Raw genomic sequence first — 20631 nt, 5'->3', positions numbered from 1 at the left:
CTCTCGAGTGTAAACCGTGCTTATTTGAGGAAAGCAACATTTGCTAATCTCATACAGATGTAGTGCATAATTATTTTCCATCGTATTTTCACGGAAGCGTACGAACGTGTCTTGCTATTTCAGTCAGTGTCGGTACAAAAAGTACTGAGATTGGCTGAAGTAGCATGATAAATACAAACGTTTTCGGCACAGTCAGACTGTGACAGACTGCATAATAATATGCTGAAGCAGCTCTCTGCTATGCCTACCGCGATCAGTACCGTCTTTACCATAAGGGCACACGCGGTCCGTGCCCACTTGCCCAGGGCCCCCTTCCTCGGAGGGCCCCGAAGGACCGACAGTAACAGTATATTTGATTACCTACCCATAATAAATACAAGATCATAGTAGAAAAATGTTATTTTAATTCGTTTTCTTTACTTTCCGTAAGGGCCCCAAATTCTTAGGTGCCCAAGGGCCCAGCATAGTTAAAGACCGCCCTGACCGCGATAGTAGAAAATTGAGGCTCAACAGACTGAATGATTTGGGTTTGATAGGTAGCCTACCTTCATACCTAACAGCACGATACAGCACGCTAAACTGAGCAGTGTATCAGGTAACCTCGTGTCTTCTATATGACGGTACAGTTCCTTCCAAGTAGCTATGAAGGTCTCGGCGCTGAACTTGAGCCCTAATAAGCCCTTGACTTGCGATGAGGCGATGGTTACTGCGGCTGCGGATGTGAAGCCAGAGACGACTGGCAGCGAGACGAATTCCACGAGGAAACCTAGAAGGAGAAAATCTAAATCATGTCAACGTTTTATAAAGTGGGATAGATAGAAGTCTATAAATCATTGTTACGAGTGTTACGACAGATAGAATGAAACTATACTATAAGGTAAATGTACGCTAACGCTATATGTAAGTAGATAAAAAGATCATTTAGGTACTTTTTAAATGCATTCATTGTGTTATATTTCAAAACTACTCCAGTGAAACCCTGCAAGAAGATTTTTAAGAAATTTTCTGGACTTGTTTCAGTTGAAGAACATTATTATTAAATATTAAGTAAATCAAACCTTTAGTTTGTGTTTAATTAAATAAGTGAATGCGAAAAACGAGTTATTTGAAATAATTCAGATTCAAACTATTTTATTCTTTAATTATTAGGTACAATGTAAACAACGTCTTTCACAGAAAATGAGATTTCATTATTGAAGAAAGCAGCCAGAGCGGTGACCTTTACAATATGCAAATACATCGCTTGAAAAAGATTAACTTGGTAGTGACAGCTTGTAATATGGAGGCCATTTCATTGTGACATCAAAATTATATCTAAATGATGTCCGTCGCGCGTGCATTTCGCTCGTATAATCGACGTCAAAAATAGGTTTACATTTTTCGCCTTATTACAAACGAGTAAGGTGCAATAGTGTAAACATATTTCTGGCGTCGACTGTACATATATTCGCGCGAGTAATTACCTACTCTTAGGCCCACTTGCGGTTTATCTACGGACAACGTGCCCGTCATCCCGGACACGCACTCTCGCTTTTAGCAATGCGTATAATCTTATTATCTTACCAAGATGTAATGTGCCAGCGACCAGCTGGACGAGCCCCGACGTCAGACACAAGAGCACGGTGAAGTCCGGACTCATGCCGTTCGTGTACGTGACGTCAGTAGCGACAGCAGCTCCGTGGGCCCGATATTTATCTGCGGACACGTGCTCGTGATCCCGTACACGCACTCGCTGTTAGCAATGCGTATAATCTTATTATCTTACCAAGCTGTAACGTGCCAGCGACCAGCTGGACGAGCTCCGACGTCAGACACAAGAGCACGGCGAAGTCCGGACTCCTGCCATTCGTGTACGTGAACGTCAGTAGCGACAGCAGCGCCGTGGGCCCAATGCTTATCTGCGGACACGTGCCCGTGATCCCGGATATGCACTCGCTTTTTTAGCAATGCGTATAATCTTATTATCTTACCAAGCTGCAACGTGCCAGCGACCAGCTGGACGAGCCCTGACATCAAACACAAGAGCACGGCGAAGTCCGGACTCGTGCCGTTCGTGTACGTGAACGTCAGCAACGACAGCAGCGCCGTGGGTCCGATGTTTATCTGCGGACACGTGCCCGTGATCCCGGATATGCACTCGCTTTTAGCAATGCGTATAATCTTATTATCTTACCAAGCTGCAATATGCCGGCGACCAGCTGGACGAGCCCCGACGTCAGACACAAGAGCACGGCGAAGTCCGGACTCGTGCCGTTCGTGTACGTGACGTCAGTAGTGACAGCAGCACCGTGGGTCCTATGTTTATCTGCGGACACGTGCCCGTGATCCCGGACACGCACTCGCTTTAAGCAATGCGTATAATATTCTTATCTTACCAAGCTGTAATGTGCCAGCGACCAGCTGGACGAGCCCCGACAACAGACACAAGAGCATGGCGAAGTCCGGACTCGTGCCGTTCGTATACGTGAACGTCAGCAGCGACAGCAGCGCCGTGGGCCCGATGTTTATCTGAGGGCACGTGCCCGTGATCCCTGACACGCACTCGCTTTTAGCAATGCGTATAATCTTATTATCTTACCAAGTTGCAATGTGCCAGCAAACAGCTGGACGAGCCCCGACGTCAGACACAAGAGCACGGCGAAGTCCGGACTCGTGCCGTCCGTGTACGTGAACGTCAGTAGCGACTTAGCGACAGGAGCGCTGTGGGCCCGATGTTTATCTGCGGACACGAGCCCGTAATCCCGGACACGTACTCGCTTTTAGCAATGCGTATAATCTTATTATCTTACCAAGCTGCAACGTGCCAGCGACCAGCTGCACGAGCCCCGACGTCAGACACAAGAGCACGGCGAAGTCCGGACTCGTGCCGTTCGTGTACGTAAACGTCAGTAGCGACAGCAGCGCTGTGGGCCCGATGTTTATCTGAGGGCACGTGCCCGTGATCCCGTACACGAATCCGCCGAGCAGTGATGCGTATAAACCGTACTGGAATAGAAAAAAACAGTTATAGCCGATCGAACACGTTTGTCAGTAGGAAAAGGCGCGAAATTCAAATTTTCTATGCGACGATAACCTTTCGCGCCTACATTTTTTAAATTTGCCGAACTTTTCTAATGACGGAAATGGCTTGACAGAGTATATTATTATTCATTACCGTCCATTGTAACATGGCATAATATAATGATTGCGATTTTTATCAGAATCATATTGAAAGTCATGTTTTAGATGCGTCAAAGGTCAAATACTCCTGATTGCAATTACTTACATATTAGTTAAAAATTTACTTCACACCTTTTGTGAGTTACTGCAAATGCTAAGTATAAAGGGGCCCACAGATTACCAGTTCGCCGGACGATATCAGCCTGTCAGTTAAACGCAAAAGGTGACAGCTCCGAACAACTGACAGGCTGATATCGTCCGGCGAACTGGTAATCTGTGGGCCTTTTAAGGACTGAAATTTGCTTCAATGTAAAAAAATCTTCACGATTGCTTAATTTCGAACAAATATCATAAAGCAATCTGGTAATATTAACATGAATTCCATTATCCCTGTTTCCATTTTCCTTATAAAAACGTAACCCTTATCATCATTTGCAGCGTTAGATATTTCAAAATTATGTTTTTAACAGGCATTCTGATTTTACCTTTCATTTATTAATGTTCTTCTGACATTGCTATGGCGAAACACAGGCGCAGGATAAAATTAAAATGGGTGGAAAGAGAAAATAAGACAATTAACGGGGATTCTACCCTAGTGTCTTTTCGTGTTATTTTTGTAAAAAAGATACCTATAGACTAAGTTCATGTGGCGTTAATTTTTCCCGTATACCTACCGTATGTACAGTCACCTGCAATAATATTATTATAGGTATGTTACTCTTCGAAGGCCGCAAAAATATGTGACACGCTCTTATGACTCTACAAATAAGATCGTGTCAGATATTTTTGCGGCCTTCGTTGTGTATCATATTATTGCAGGTGACTGTACGGGATTTTATCGAAAACCGTAGTGACAGCAAAATTTGTATGGCAACTTACAAAATCTTTCACACGGCTAGACGGTTTTCCCGGTGTTCGATAAAATCCCGTATACGGTATACGGGATCACGCCGTGTGAACCTGGCGGCTTAGCACGGTCGCGTTTTTATCCTTTGTCACCATGCCTGTCACGTTCTAACAAGTACGTAAGTGCGAAAGGGACGCGCATAGTGATAGACGATAAAAATGGAACCGTGCTGCGCCCACTGGTGTTAACGTCAAAGATAAATGTATTTTTTTTTTCGCCTTACAAAATTAAATGGTGTAGGTACCTAATGTGTAAAAATATTTATCTTATATGAACGTCGAACGCACGTGTCTACTAAGACAATGAGACAATCAAATTAAATGCATCATTGTTAAGGCAGTAGGGTGACTGCTATAGCTATTGGCCATTATATAATAACTGACCACTCCTAAAAAAACAGAACGAAACAAGCCAATTGAATCCTTAGTTATTGTTAGATATAGATAGTGTGGTTAATGATTTAAAGGATTTAGAGGTTTATTGATTCGCACGTCCCGCACGTCGCTCCGGGGTGAGAGCACAGAATACAGTCATAATTGTACTACCGTACAGAAAGGACACAAAGGGTCGAGTCATGCTATCCCTTTCTAATATATGGCACTATCCCTTTCGGCTATTTAGGGTTGTCAACATTCAAGTGATTATCTTATCTGTGGTCGTGCACGCAAAAGGACGTCAAGTGGTGCCAACCCTAATAATTGCTCGGAGCAATGCTGAGCGGAACGGAGCCGAGTTTATCCGAAGTCAGGAGTGTCTCCCCACTGGTGTGAGCGAAAAGAACCATAGACGTGGCATATTAAAGTAGACTGTGCTCTCGCCTCCAAAAACTTACCGAGCGAGATAGCTCGAAGGAGACTTTTGTCTCTTTCTTTTTTTAGCGTGACTGTGAAACGTGACAATTAAATTAATATTGCCATAACGAATAAATAAATGCTACCATTTTCATGAATACAGTCGCACCAAGCTAATTATGCATGCTATTTGCAATGATATTAGTGTGTTAATGTCAAATTTTCATGAAAATATGACGTTTTTAACGACGTATTATATTCGTCGGTGCAGAGTTAGCTTAGACGGACTCTATAAATGTTATTATTATAAATTAAGTAAATAGTAATAAATTGTTACAGCTCTATAATTTAGTTCCTTGTGTCACTTTGTGTGGCAATAACAGGCAAAGTTGTGAATCTCGGTAAACATAAGAAAAAAGAAAAATAAGTTGTTGTTGATAAAAAGGGGATTTCCTACTTCCAAGGAGGACGCAAAAATTAGCTCACAAAGAGCCATTCATTATGCACGTTTCGTGACAACCAATTAAATAACTGATGTATAAATAGGAGGCACATTCAGACTTTAAATATTCCAACATTCCCAACTTGATTTGTTAATTGATTTAGTTAAATAATATTTTATCCCTTTCTTATACATACAATAAGTCAAAACGACAGATAAAGACAAACGATTCATCGCTAATTCAGGCCAGTAACGCGTTTATCTATACAAAATCAAGGTTACATTTAAAAATTGGATTCTTAGACGATATAACCAAACGGAGTAGCCATCAACAGGCGTTCCCCTCTGTCGAAAATAGGCGGCCAATGGTCACATTGTATGGACTGACGTTTATTTGACATGGCTATTTTTACGTTACGTACCTATACATTTGACGTGCCCCTCCCACGCAAAAATCGGCAGACTGTTTTGTACCGAAAATTACAGACAAGGCGTCTCCGTTTGGATATCCTCTAAGATTGGAGTGACTCTCCAGATAATCAATTCAAATGCAGTGTTATTTTGAGACGATCGTAAATTACCAAGTAAAGAATACTACCAAGGAGAATAGAGTGTATAGAGGCGGATTGTCAAAGTAAATTATGTAGCCCCTGTAAATTTACTGCGATCTTTCGACAGAAGATTAACACTGTTAGAACGCCATTTAACTTTGATCCTTATTCTTTCACTAATATGTGTTAACTTGTTAAATATTAATATTAACGCCATCTACTCGACACTAGGCAAAAGGTATGGTGCAATGTCTTCGAGCGATGGCGCCATAACCTTCAGCCTACGCTCGAGTAGATGGCGTTAATATTAATATTTAAATAGTAGATTGTTAACCAAGGGTTGAAAGGCACCCATTTCTGTCGAGGTAGTTTGGCGCTCGAACGCAGTGAGAGCGCCAATAGTCCGAGACGGAAATGGTGCCTTTCACCCGAGTTAAACACTCTACTTTTCATATCGAATGCGAGGAAACCAAACAAGACAAGGCAATTTCGGAAAATCAGCAATTGAAGTACCTAATAGACCTACGGCCATGATTTTTTTCATTAGGACTTACTTGCAATCGGAGACTTTACAAGTGTAAAGATTAATAACCCCTAGCGAAAATCATTTAGATTGCAATATTTACGAAAATACACATTTTTTAACAAACTGCAGTAATTTTAAAATGGTTTGTACATTATAGTATGAAAATCAGCGGGATTGCCTCTTACTTTTTAATTTTATACTTTTTCGTTCTAAAAGCCGCAACAGGCTACCGGACCGCACCGCGACCTTGGTGCACCGCACCACGTAATAACATAATAAAAGTATTTTAAATATTAAATAACTATTTCATTAATAATATAACAAAATTTTTATCTTGTATTTTATTTTATTTTCATGAATATAGTGCTAAATAACTTTAAAAACCAATTTAATATCGTACAAAGGTTTAACTGTGGCTGTATAAGATTTTGCCTTTGCTAATTTACGCAAGTGTAAGGTTTAAAAAAATATTTTTGGTGTATTCCTGTTGGTTCCCGCCTTACGAAATCGAGTAAATAGAATTCAACGAAAGAAACAAGAAAAAATTGTTTTTAACAATTTACTTACATCATTTTTTATAAAAAAAGGATCAACGTGGGATTAGTAAAATTAAACAGTTACCAATTGTTCCAAGCGAGGAAATAAAGACACTATTTTTCCATTTTGTTTCCACCCAGTTGTTCGTGGGACGGGGACGCAGAGGAGTACACTACTTTTCTGCGCTAGAGCATAAACGTATCACTTTCTGCGCACCTTTTAGAACAACAACGACCCACTTTCAGAGCATGAGATATGAAAAACAAGTTAACACATATCAGTGAAAAAATAATGATCAAAGTCAAATAGCGTTCTAACAGTTTTAATCTTCTGTCGAAAGATGGCAGTAATAGTACTGTAGCTACATAATTTACCATGACAGTAACTCTCTATTTGAAATTCTCTTTGATACTACTATAGAAACTGTTAAACGATATGTGTTACTGCTTCCATTTCCTTGTTCATTAATAACAAATTATATATTACCAATAACACTCTGTCACGATCGTGATTGCAATTTGGAAAACCGGTCAAATGCAAAAGTTAATTTAACTCGCGCATCGAATGGTCCGTATAAACTTTAAATTATCTCATGAACTGTAAATACGAAGTATTTTTGATCATTACACCTTATAAAACAAAGTCCCAAAGTCAAAGTAAGTATGTCTGTATGTTCGCGAACTCGCACTTGACCGGTTAAGTGCGAGATTAATATGGAGTTACATAGTAGGTAAATTGATTTGCTCACATTAGTTAAACTTTCTATCAGTCCCGGTCACACTTACGGATAATGTATGCATTTTTAACACGTGAGTTAAGCAAGGCGAATCGTATTGTAATATTAAATTTTAATCAGCATGGTTTTAAGTATTTCTTCATTTTCTACACATTTATGTCACACTGTGAGAAGGTAGCGGGTACATAATTTCAGATAGGTGAAATAAAAAACTGTCAACCCGGACATATTTCATGCTAAAAGGGGAGATTGCGTCAGGGGGAGGGGATGAGATACTAGTGAGCGTAAAGCACACCATACCCAAAGGTAGAGTCTGTGCGGAAAGAGAAGAGTCGTGCAATGTAGGGGAGTCCATACATTCTACGACTCTTCTCTTTCCGCACAGACTATTACTTACGTTCATTGAATGCTGGCTATAATATGTTTTTTAATAAACAATTTGACAGAATCAAAGCGCATTAAGGAAAATAATATTGTTATGTTATGACATCCAAATGTGTCAAACCACAAGTATTTTTCAATAAAATGTCAACTTTTTAGGCCTCATCACATACTCGTAACTCTTCGACCATTGCAATATTGTTATAGTTCACCTGTGGTTCTAATCCAGCGAGCGACGCGTAGCCTATAGACGGCGGTATCAGCGTCAGAGCCACAGTGATCCCAGCTATCAGGTCCCCGACGCCCGTCCCGAGGTCATAACTCTTCGACCAATGGAATATTGTTGTAGTTCACCTGTGGTTCTAATCCAGCGAGCTACGCGTAGGCTATAGACTGAGGTATAAGCGTCAGAGCCACACCCAACAAACAATTAGGCGACACTTCGCACTTATTTTATCACTTAAAGACATAGAACGGCTGTAGAATAGCTACATATTCTAAACTTACAGGCTCTGGTGATATCAAGGTCTTTAAGAGGTCCGTGTATAGCTTTAAGATCCACAGTAGCCGTTTTGGCCGCTATAATGCATCTCAAGCAGCTAGTATTATAGCTCAAAGTGAATTCTACCACCTTAACATCTATATTAGTAATAAGCAGCTGCAATTTTCACTTAAGGTTCTAAACAGGCGATAAAAAGGTTTTTATAGCTCCGTGTATCGCAATCGCTACTTAACTCTCTTGTATCACTTACAGTCGAAAAGAGAAGTTACGAGTCACTATTATAGGTCATGTAGTCGCAGACGAGCGCTATTCAATACCTTAGTACATCTTATACTGTTAATAGAGTCTTACTTGCAACCTAAGCCTATAGCGCCATCTTGAGATGACCGATGAATCAATAAGCAAAACAAAAACTATTAATTAGAACGTAAATACTTAATAAAAATCGATACTTTTACTCAATATTGGCTTAATGTTAGTATTGTTATATTTAAAACCGGATTTCACGTATATTGTGCAATTTTTCGAAAATTATATACGGTGGACCACAAGTAATAAAATATTATATTCAGATAAATATGTAAAGGATCAGAGGCCCTTTAAAATTTTGTTAGTAATACATATAGTTATTGACAGTGTAATTAATTTCGCCATCATAAATCCGCAGATAACGCTGGCATCAGTGAACTAAAATAATTATTTGCTTTTATTTATCCGCCATTACATTTCACTTCAAGCTGTCACAGTGCAAGCTTGCGAATAATAATACAAAATAGAAACATTGCAACCAAAACAGATAGGGCTAAGGAAAAAATGCACAATTACCTTCTTGAGTGTTACAAATATTGACTTTGAATGCTAATATACCATCTAAAGATCAAAGTATCATCTATATGGCCCTACACTCTACTACTCAAATAGTTAGTAGTCGCTTATTTGGCACCCTTTTAAATCCTAAGTACTTAATCAACGCTATTACAGCACTAATTTAGCGCTCTTATTATACCTCTTATTTCTCTATTGTAGCGCCGTTTTACAACCCAAGGTGATAAAAATTGTGCCCAATCCGGGGGTATTAGGGAGTTATAGCCGGCTATAACTCCTATTTTTTTAGGACATCAATAGAACCTCTGGAGTAAACAAACGCTTATGTAGAACTCTTTTAACCCTTATATTTAGCGCCTAATGTTAGTTGGGCAGTGATCCCAGCTATCAGGTCACCGACGCCCGTCCCGAGGTCATAACTCTTCGACCAATGGAATATTGTTGTAGTTCACCTGTGGTTCTAATCCAGCGAGCGACGCGTAGGCTATAGACTGAGGTATAAGCGTCAGAGCCACAGTGATCCCAGCTATCAGGTCACCGACACCCGTCCCGAGGTTATAACTCTTCGACCATTGGAGTATTGGAAATATGCTGCCGAGCATTCGCTTCGGGTCTGGCAGCTTCATATTGCCTGAAAAAAAAAACATTAATTTGAAATATTTTTAGTATTTGCAGTGATTGTGGTTGGAGGTGAAAAATCCAGTCAGCACCAACCAATAGAGTCTGTGCGGACAGAGAAGAGTCATGGAATGTATGGGGCCCAATCCATTCCATGGCTCTTCTTTTCGAACAGACTAGTTAAATAGTTATCACTGTCTAATAGTCTTAAGGTGACATTCCAATTGCAACTACAGCTGCACTAACGCGACATTACTGCTGCGGCGGTAACATCGCCGCTGTAACTGTCAATTGCCTAGATAAAATGAATGACGGATTGAACGTCACTCATTAACATGATTAATTTTACTCCATAAGATTTAACGTAGAAATCGTGTCGTCGTGCACCTAGCGAATAAATGAAACGATTTTCCACTCTCAAACCGCCAAAATAATTCCAAAACTACAAAAGCCATGTTCATTTGTTCAACTTAAAAAGGTTACTTAGGTACTAACTAAGTTAGTACTTATTTATTAGTAAAATGTTTATCTGTAACTATTAAGTATTTTCTTTACTAGAACAGATAAGTTGTTGTGGTGAATGAAATTAGTTAGGAGTTGTGTTCTGAGTAAAGTCGTTAAGTGCCTAACTAATACACGGCGTAACATGAGGAAACCGAATAATTTTAACCACGCTTTTCTGAGGCCAAAGAAGGAAAAAATGTAATTTGAGTTTAGGTCAATTTCGCCAAAAAAATATTTACATTTTTTTTTCGTAAATCCTACTTTTTGCAAAGTGTTACTTGTCACTTTTTGACATCTATCAATAAGGATATTTAGACTACGTCCCATAGCAGCAACATCACCATCAAAAAGGCCTTTTACACTATGTAACAATAAAAACTTGTTTTTTTTTTTATTAATATTATCTCTGAAACTAGGCGAATTTCAAAAAAGTTTATAGGACATTTTTGTGTCTAAATATGATCAGAAACGCGCTGTTAAAATTATTCGGTTTCCTCATGTTACACCGTGTATAGGAATTGCTAGGTACTAGCTTCTTTCAACTTAGTTTTTGTGTAGCCTGAGTTTCTTTGTGATTTTCGGTCCGTAGCTACAGTACAGTCATCTGCAATAGTATGTTACACAACAAAGGCCGCAAAAATATCTGACACGATATTATTTGTAGAGCCTTAAGAGCGTGTGACATATTTTTGCGGCCTTCGGAGAGTAAAATATTATTGTAGGTGATTGTACAGTATACATTTTAAGACATAAAATTATAATTTTTTTAATAAAATAAACAAAAGGAAAAATATTTATCTACCTACTATTTTCTCGTACAGTTAACGTCAAAAATATGTTTACACTGTTGCACTGTTGTAACAAGGCGAAAAATGTTAAGAATGTTTGACGCCGAGTGTACCTATTTATGTATGTGTCGCCGAAGTAAGAAAACTGAAATAAGCATAATGTAAGTATATACCCAAAATTTAATTAAGGGCTGTAAAGCTTATTTTTTAATTGAGCCCTTATCCACATAAATAAGCATACTTTTGTATTATAACCTGTGTGATAAACTTAGCCCGGGTTTTTAGGAGGCAAAAACGTACCAGTGCTATTCATTAAATCAAATATCGATTCGAGCAATTTTTTAAACATTATAACAAATGTGACTCATCCTTGATGTAAACATTATTAATTAAGAGCGATTCTTTCAATATATGTGGTATTATCTATGAAAAGGGACCTTATTGTCGATGGCGCTTACGACACTAACATCGATGAGCACTAAACGTAGTAGTTTAAAATTGGTGATTCTGGCCCATTTTAGTTATTTTGATTTCCAATTTAGCAATTAAGTTTCTTTGATTACCACCACCATATTTACAGACTTTTACAAGGATTTCATGCATTATTTTCTAGTATGTATAAGTCCTTGAACTACGTTATTGCTTGTCAGAAACACGACGGCTCATTATTTTCTCGATAGAATCTTAAGTTGAAAACATGCCTAACACTGTCTTTATTTCCTTATGTTAGAAGTACTAGGACGAAAATGTATATGAAACTTACTTCAGTCGATAGCTTTTAAGTAAATCTTCATTATTGCTTGTCCTTTTATCGATACGTTAATTTTTTCATTCATCATTTGATGAATTCAACATTTTGCCTACTAAATTACACCCTACGCGGCAATACCTTGCGCCTATTCCTCACGCCAGTACGCCCGTGACCACTGTCAGCGTCGGACCTGTGCTAGTTTAGCGGACGTTTCATAAAATGGGTAATCACAGTATAAATATGCAAATATGTTATACACACAATGTTTTTCAACATACTTACGAAGAAAAGCAAAATAATTCTTAAATACGGTAACATTTCAGACATTCGTCCGTCATATTGTCATTTTATAACAAGTTGGGCAGCAAAGGCACACACCCATCTAACCAATCCGGAATTCAGTCACGATTGATAAATTGTGTAAACATATTTTAAAAGGCTATAAAATTAATCAAATTGAATAATTTAGACTGGTCACATTTTTGTAAAAATCGATTTCTACTGGCAAAACATATAACTTTTTGGCAACCGGGTTTTTTAACCTAATTAGACCCCGCTGAATCCGAATTTGCCGGTTGCTTGATCGAATTCTTGACTGGAAGTGAGATATGTGATATTAAAGGTCCCTTTTTTTAGTTTTTCGTAAATAACTCGTAAACGGTGGCCAATATAAAAAAAATGAACTAATAATCTACACAAAATTTTCAATAAAAAAGATTCAGTACATTTTTAGCAGGGATCAATATTTAAAAAGATAATAAAGAGGGAAAGTTAATTATAATAAATTCTAAGGTTCCTTGTTTTTATTTTTTCGTTAATAATTTGAAAAGTATGACTCATAGCAAAAACAAATCTTACACATAAATCATCATCATCATCATCATCATCATCTCAGCCATAAGACGTCCACTGCTGAACATAGGCCTCCCCCTTGGACCTCCATACGTGCCGGTTGGAAGCGACCCGCATCCAGCGTCTTCCGGCGACCTTAACAAGATCGTCTGTCCATCTTGTGGGTGGACGTCCTACGCTGCGCTTGCTAGTCCGTGGTCTCTACTCGAGCACATTTCGACCCCATCGGCCATCTTCTCTGCGTGCAATGTGTCCTGCCCATTGCCACTTCAGCTTGCTAATCCGGTGGGCTATGTCGGTGACTTTAGTTCGTCTACGGATCTCTTAATTTCTGATTCGATCACGTAGAGAAACTCCGAGCATAGCCCTCTCCATAGCTCGTTGAGCGACTTTGAGTTTTGAGATGAGGCCGGTAGTGAAAGACCACGTTTCGGAGCCGTAAGTCATCACTGGTAACACACATTGATTAAAGACTTTCGTCTTGAGGCACTGAGGTATGTCGGACGAAAAGACATTACGTAGTTTCCCGAACGCTGCCCAACCGAGTTGGATTCGGCGGTTGACCTCTTTCTCGAAGTTGGACCTACCTAATTGGACTACTTGTCCTAGGTAGATGTACGAGTCAACAACTTCGAGTACCGAGTTCCCAACAGAGACTGGGATGGGCACAACATTGGCATTTGACATAAGTTTCGTCTTGCCCATGTTCATTTTCAAGCCCACCCGTTGTGAAACTCGGTTGAGGTCATCGAGCATCATGCTGAGTTCCTCCATCGACTTTGCCATGACTACGATATCGTCGGCAAACCGAAGGTGAGTGATGTATTCGCCGTTGATGTTGATGCCAAGTCCTTCCCATTCCAGGAGCTTGAAGGCGTCTTCCATTACGGCAGTAAACAGCAGGGTGGCCACTTTCTGGAAAACCGGGAAAACCGGGAAAAGTCAGGGAATTTCGCTAGTCATGGAAAAGTCAGGGAATTGTCAGGGAAATTTAATGGAGGTCAGGGAATAAAAATTGTCTCTGTATGTACAGTCGACGTCAAAGATATCTTTACATTTTTCGCCTTGTTTCAAAGGAGTAAGGTGCAAAAGTGTAAACATAAATATCTTTGACGTCGATTGTACATAATATAAGTACATAATAAAAAAAACAAATTATTAATTTTACCATCTCCAAACATTATAAATATCTACTATAGTAGGTAAATGCGATCACTCTATCACATCACACTAATATTAAAGAAAAACGTGTTATAATGACAATGCTGATTAAGGACGAAGTTACGAAGGCTGAAATCATTTGGTGTTTGTATCAAGTACTAAGTCATAGCTAACAAAGGAGCGGTGGACAAGCCGTGGATCTCTTTCCTCTGATGATTCCGGACTCTGATATCGCAAAAAAAATGCGCTTGCAAAGAACAAAAATAGCCTACACTGTTGTATACGGACGCCATATTTTTTTTCGACAATTAAAAGAAGCATGTTCTGATTGTGATGTCGTTACCATAGGCTTTGACGAATCCCTTAATAAAGTTGCTCAGAAAGGGCAGATGGACATCTTTTTCCGTTATTGGGACAATGAGAAAAACCAAGTCCGAAGTAGATATTACGGCTCAGCTTTTCTGGGGCACGCAACTGCTGCTGATTTGTTGGAGGCTTTTCTTGCCACGACTGATGGCAATGACACAAAAAAAATATTGCAGGTTTCGATGGATAATATTTTTTTGCAAGACCTAAAGCCCAAACTCAAAAGTAAGGGCGAAGCAGGTGACCCAATTCTGCTCAACATGGGGAGTTGTGGACTTCATAATCTCAACAATGCGTTTAAAAAATCACTGAAAGCCTCGGGATGGAAGGTTAGCGTTTTTACGTTCTCTATACTACCTATTCTGCTATAGCCCCGCGCGACGTGAAGTCTATACAAGGTTTTCAGGCTCGAGTACATTCCCATTAAATTTTTGTGCAGTACGTACGTTGGCTCGAGAACGTTAGCGTTGTTGATCGCGCCACTAAAATTATTTCGTATGCTTTGACTAAGGGAATATCTTGTTTCGATCCCGCAATCGCAGTCAATGCAGAATTCCGACGAGAGAGGCTCGATAAAGTGTTGGACATATTTGTCAAAAATAACCGGCTTTCAGGATATGAAGCAGATAACGCCAAAAGTGAACATGAATCTAGTATTAAAACTGAATCTGGCATGAGGGTGGGGAGAAGTGACCGAACAGGATAGTCTTATGTATCTTTCAGTAGGAGTAGCAGCGAAAGAGCTATTATTGTTTGTCCTTGTCACAGTCTCACATTTTATTTGTTCCCCACCGTAAATTTAGTATGGATTATGGTGGGCAACAAATGAATTCGGCCAATCACAGTGTCGCATTTGCGTATGTTTTGTCCCTCACGGAGGCACGCGTATACCACTTCTATACGATCCTACCTTCTATGGTCTGCAATGATATTTGTAAATCACCTGAATTTGAGAAATGAATGAAACAATTTTCCATTAAGGATGGTCACCGACTGGATGATGTTTGGCTCGGTTTGATAAAAAAGGAAAATAAAGACATGCAAACTTTAATAAAAATGGTCATGGTGTTATCCCACGGAAACGCTTATAGTGCTGAGCGTGGCTTTTCCATCAATAAGGAGATATTAGTGGAAAATCTTTCGCAAGAGTCTATAATTGCGCAAAGACGCGTTTATGACGCTATATCCTAGAGTCGGACCAAGAAAAGTCGGCAGCGCATTTGATAGCCCACGCAGTGCAAGTGTTATTTATACGTCATAATTTCATAGAAGTTTGACGTTTAAAATAACACTTGCACTGCGTGGGCTATCAAATCCGCTGGAGACTTTTCTTGGTCTGACTCTACCACGGCGGTATAGACAAAATAAATATTGAAAAAAAAAGATCCACGCGGCTCGATTATATTATATGATACATTTAATATCCAATAAATTCAGTAGTCAGAGGTACAGTCACCTGCAATAATATGTTACACAAAAAAGGCCGCAAAAATATCTGACACGATCTTATTTGTTGAGCCATAAGAGCGTGTCACATATTTTTGCGGCCTTCGAAGAGTAACATATTATTGCAGGTGAATGTACCTACTGTTTCAATTGGTTTTTCCTGTATACCTAGCTTTTAACAAAAATGGTCAAAAATTAAATTAATTATTGGGTAACTGTAAGAACTGTCTGATAGCAAATTACAATTTTTAAATGCAATGAAACAGTACAAAAACGTCACCTGAAGTAGGATGTGAACCCACGACTTCCGTCTAACTATGCTTTCGCTCTTACCAACTGAGCTATTCAGATACTACTTCTTATTATTTACGTTTTTGTATTATTTCATTGTATTTATAAATTGTGATTTGCTAGCAGATAATTCTGCAAAAGCGCAAAAATGTATTCCAATTATATATTTTATATTTATTACATTTAAGATTATGGTCAGGGAAAAACTTGAAAAAACGCCTGGAAAACCGGGAAAAGTCAGGGAATTTTAGTTGTAGGAAATAGTGGTCACCCTGAAACAGTTTCGGAGAGATAACGTCTCCCTGCCTTACGCCTCTTTGCAATGGAATCGCCCTCGTGCTCTGCTCCTGTACTCGGACCGACATGGTGGCGTTATTATACAAACACTTCAACACTTCGATGTACCGATAGTCAATATGGCATCGCTGAAGTGACAAGCACCGCCCATGTTTCCACCGAATCGAAGGCTTTCTCATAGTCCACAAACGCTAAGCATAATGGCAAGTTATACTCTTCGGTCTTCTGTATAACTTGCAGCAGCGTATGGATGTGGTCTATGGTACTATAGCCTTTTCGGAAACCGGCTTGTTCGGGAGGCTGGAAGTCATCAAGTCTGTGTTCGAGACGGTTCGTGATGACCCTTGAAAACAGCTTATAGACATGGCTCAGAAGCGTGATGGGTCTGTAGTTCTTCAATAGGTTGTTATCACCTTTTTTGAAGAACAACACCACCTCGCCTCTATTCCATGTTTCAGGCGTTATGCCCTCGGACAAGGCGGAATTAAAGAGCTTCTGGAGGACTTTAAGTACCGGTGTTCCACCCGCTCTCAGAAGCTCTGAAGTGATTTCGTCTTTGCCCGGCGCCTTGTTGTTCTTAAGCTGCTTCAGGGCCATCCTAATCTCGTACAGACTGATGTCCGGGATATCTTCGGTATAATGTCGGGACAGCTTGGCTCTTGGACCTCCTACCAAGCTGTCAACGGGCTTTGCGATCGAAGTGTATAACTGTCCATAGAACCTCTCGATCTCACCTAAAACCTCCGCTTTGCTCGACGCTATGTTGCCATCTTCCCGTTTCAGCTTTGTCAGCTGGCTTTGCCCAATAGACCCTTGCTTTGCTTGCGTTGCTTTGTCCTTTGCGAACACTTTGGAGCCTTGGTTTCGCTCAATAGTCTCTTTAATACGGTTAGTATTAAAGAGACGCAGATTATGTCGCAAGGACTTAGATATACGTCTATTGAGCTGCCTATATGACTCCGCGTCATCGGGAGACTGCAACTGTAGCGAGCGTCGTTCAGCCATGAGGTTTAAGGTTTGCTCGGTCAATTTCTGAGGTCTATCTTTACGGCGGGGTCTAAAAAACTTAGACCCTACTGTGTGGACAGTTTCCACTAGCTCGTCGTTGATTTCGTCCACTGAAGCCAAGTTCTCTAGGCAAGCAAAGCGGTTAGAAATAGTGATGGGTAGGACATCAATTTAAAATGAGTTTGTATGAGTACCTCATTTTCTAAAATGAGGTGTTACAATGTCTTACTTCAAATGAGGTGAGGTACTAGCATATATTCAGCGTCGACTATTCCATTAACTCCAACGGCGACAAAAATATTTAATGTATATACATATTTATGTATTCATCACTTCCTTTATAAATAAATAAGTAGTAATATTTAATTGGAGTGCAATTCTGGAGGTTAAGAATAGAACTTTTAGGAGAAAGATAATTTTAGAATCAAACTAAGAACATAAAGTACCTAACTTAATTTGCTGCTTTTATGAAACTTGTTCTAATGTAGCTCTTTTTTATTGTTAGATTGTTTAGACCTCCTCCTTGCTACTTGATATAATTTTAAGTATAATAATCACTAGCGACCCGCCCCGGCTTCGCACGGGTTAGCAAATTATACACCTAAACCTTCCTCAAGAATCACTCTTTTGATAGGTGAAAACCACATGAAAATCCGTCCAGTAGTTTTTAAGTCTATCGCGAACATACAAACAAACCCACAAACAGACAGACGCGGCGGGGGACTTTGTTTTATAATATGTAGTGATATATTTCATAAGTACCTATTAACCATAAAACTACCACATTTTTAACAAACTAAGGAGAACAAATTCAATATTTTCACTAGTCATTATTATATAGAAGTGACTAACTTACCACCTCAGATAATTTAACAGTAATATCATCAATATGATAATAAACAAAGCACCATTCGCGCCTGCCGCACCGGCTACATTTACACTTCATTTTTTCATGCAAAAGGCACCAAGGAAGATCCGCGGGTATATTTACTGGCAAAAACTATGTCCATATTTTGTTATGATTATAAGAATTATCACTAGGTATTAGGTATTAGAGAACTAAAATTAACTAGGTAGTGAACGAAGTACGAACAAAATAAATATAAATATGTTATAATCATAACTTGACAGTTCGAAGTCGTTTACAAAGAATGTTAATAAAAAGTATTGCAAATTCAAATCGGTATAATTTACATCTACATTTTTATTTTACCTATGAAAATTATACTTACTTTTTATTTAATAAACTTGAAACTTATTGAAATTATCATAAATTGTGTACGCTACCGTATTATATTTCAATAATATTTAAGTTACTTAAGGGATTTCTGTTTCTAAGCAAGCTTCGTAAATGCCCGCCTGGTATACAGAGGGCGTACCGCGAACCAAGTTCGTCATGTTGCCTCCCTGTCACACTTACGTACGAATTTACAAGTGCGACAGAGAAGCAACACGTCGAAATTCGTTTTGAGACTGATTTCTCGCGCCATTTTGACACGTAAGTTAGGATCAAAAAGGCGTAAGATGTATGAAAGCTTGCAGCGCTTACGCTTGTTGTCTTTCGTGTTTAATTTTTAACGTATTTTCGGTGGTGACGCGAGGCGATATTGAAGTACGGCGCGTGTCTGTCTCACTCCCTCTTTGGGTATTTCTAATTCATTGTTTCATTTTGAAAGGATTGAGGTGTTCATGTCACAGAGAGGCGGTGAGCGGTACAAACTCAATGCTTTTCTCGGTGGACCTTTTGTCGTTGCAATAAGGTTTGTAGTTCGGCAGTTGACAGTGTGGACCATTACGTCCATTACTCGTTTCTTCATTTGAGTTTTGAGTGTCGGCGAGCGGGCGAGCACCTCGAGCGCCTCGCGCGATCCAGGGACTCTCTTGCGAGGTTATGAGGAGCGTATGAGTTTTGAAGGTCGCGAGTGAAATTGAAAGGATAAGAGTTTTTTTAAATTTGAAGTGTGTGAATGATTTGTGTGGCAAGAGGTGTTTGTGATGCGCGCGAGTAAATGAGTAAAATGAATAGAGGAGTGATGTAAGACATTTTTGCGGTATGAAGTACTGCGACAAATTAACAAAATGAGTGGTACAAATGAGGTGCCTCACGAGTGAGCGACTCAACACTAGTTAGAAAGCTCGAGTTGAAAGCTTTCGGGGTTTTGAACATGGGCTCGAGTAGGTCGGAGCGTAGACTTCATCAGGCTGGACCTTTCAAGTTTAATATTGATATTCAGTGTGCCTCTTACGATTCGGTGATCACTACCGGTCTTTACCCTGTTGATCACACATAAATAATAAACATAAAATTTCCTACAAGAAACATGTAGAACACTTTTCGCTAGGATCAATATTTAAAAAGACAAAGCAGCCGGTAAGTTAATTACAATCAATTTTAAAGTCCCTTTTTAGTTTTTTGTAAATAACTCGTAAACGGTGTCCCATAGCAAAATAGGTTTTATGAATAAATAATCTACATAAAATTTCCTGCAAAAAACATCTGAACACTTTTCTCTAGGATCAATATTTAAAACGATATTAAAGGAAGAAAGTTCATTACAATCAATTCACATGTCACTTTTTTTAGTTTTTAGGGTCCCGTACCTCAAAAGGAAAAAACGGAACCCTTATAGGATCACTCGTGCGACTGTCTGTCCGTCTGTCACAGCCCATTTTCTTCAAAAGTACTGGACCAATTAAGTTGAAATTTGGTACACACATGTAAATTCGTGACCCAAAGACGGACATCTTACGTAAACAAATGAATTTTAAACATGGAGGCCACTTTTTAGCCAAGGGGGGTTAGTTAACATTAAGAACCTATTTTGCTATGGGCCACCGTTTACGAGTCATTTACGAAAAACTTAAAATAGGGACCTGGAGATTGATTATAATTAACTTACCCCCTTTAATACCTCATTAAATATTGATCGTAGCGAAAAAGTGTACAAAACCTTTTTTGTGGACAATTTTATGTTCAATATTTACGTATAATATTTTTTACAACTGCCCCCGTTGCAACCGTTTACGAGTTATTTACGAAAAAAAAGCGACCTGTGAACTGAATGTGATTAACTTTCTTCCTTTAATATCGTTTTAAATATGGATCCTAGAGAAAAGTGTTCAGATGTTTTTTGCAGAAAATTTTATGGAGATTATTTATTCATAAAAACCTATTGTGCTATGGGACACCGT

At 39.2% G+C, this 20631-nt stretch overlaps 1 protein-coding gene across 2 annotated transcripts in view; it reads right to left on the bottom strand.

The window, feature by feature from the left end:
• Positions 1-10008, bottom strand: part of LOC134791290 (sodium-independent sulfate anion transporter-like) — a 38467-nt gene extending 28459 nt beyond the window's left edge. For both annotated transcript variants that reach the window (XR_010144283.1, XM_063762294.1), the window contains exons 1-3: positions 9810-10008; positions 2790-2985; positions 546-766 (exon numbers count right to left, since the gene is read on the bottom strand). Coding sequence is in view for 1 of the 2 variants with exons in the window: in XM_063762294.1 (XP_063618364.1) it covers positions 546-766; positions 2790-2985; positions 9810-10004 (612 nt within the window). In the remaining variant the exon portion in view is untranslated. The remainder of the gene's footprint in view (positions 1-545; positions 767-2789; positions 2986-9809) is intronic.
• Between the last annotated feature and the right edge of the window lie 10623 nt (positions 10009-20631).

This window comes from Cydia splendana, chromosome 6, assembly GCF_910591565.1.
Source record: "Cydia splendana chromosome 6, ilCydSple1.2, whole genome shotgun sequence".
NCBI classification, from domain to species: Eukaryota; Metazoa; Arthropoda; class Insecta; order Lepidoptera; family Tortricidae; genus Cydia; species Cydia splendana.
The sequence above is the reverse complement of the archived record's forward strand: the minus strand, read 5'-3'. Positions and strand labels throughout refer to the sequence as shown.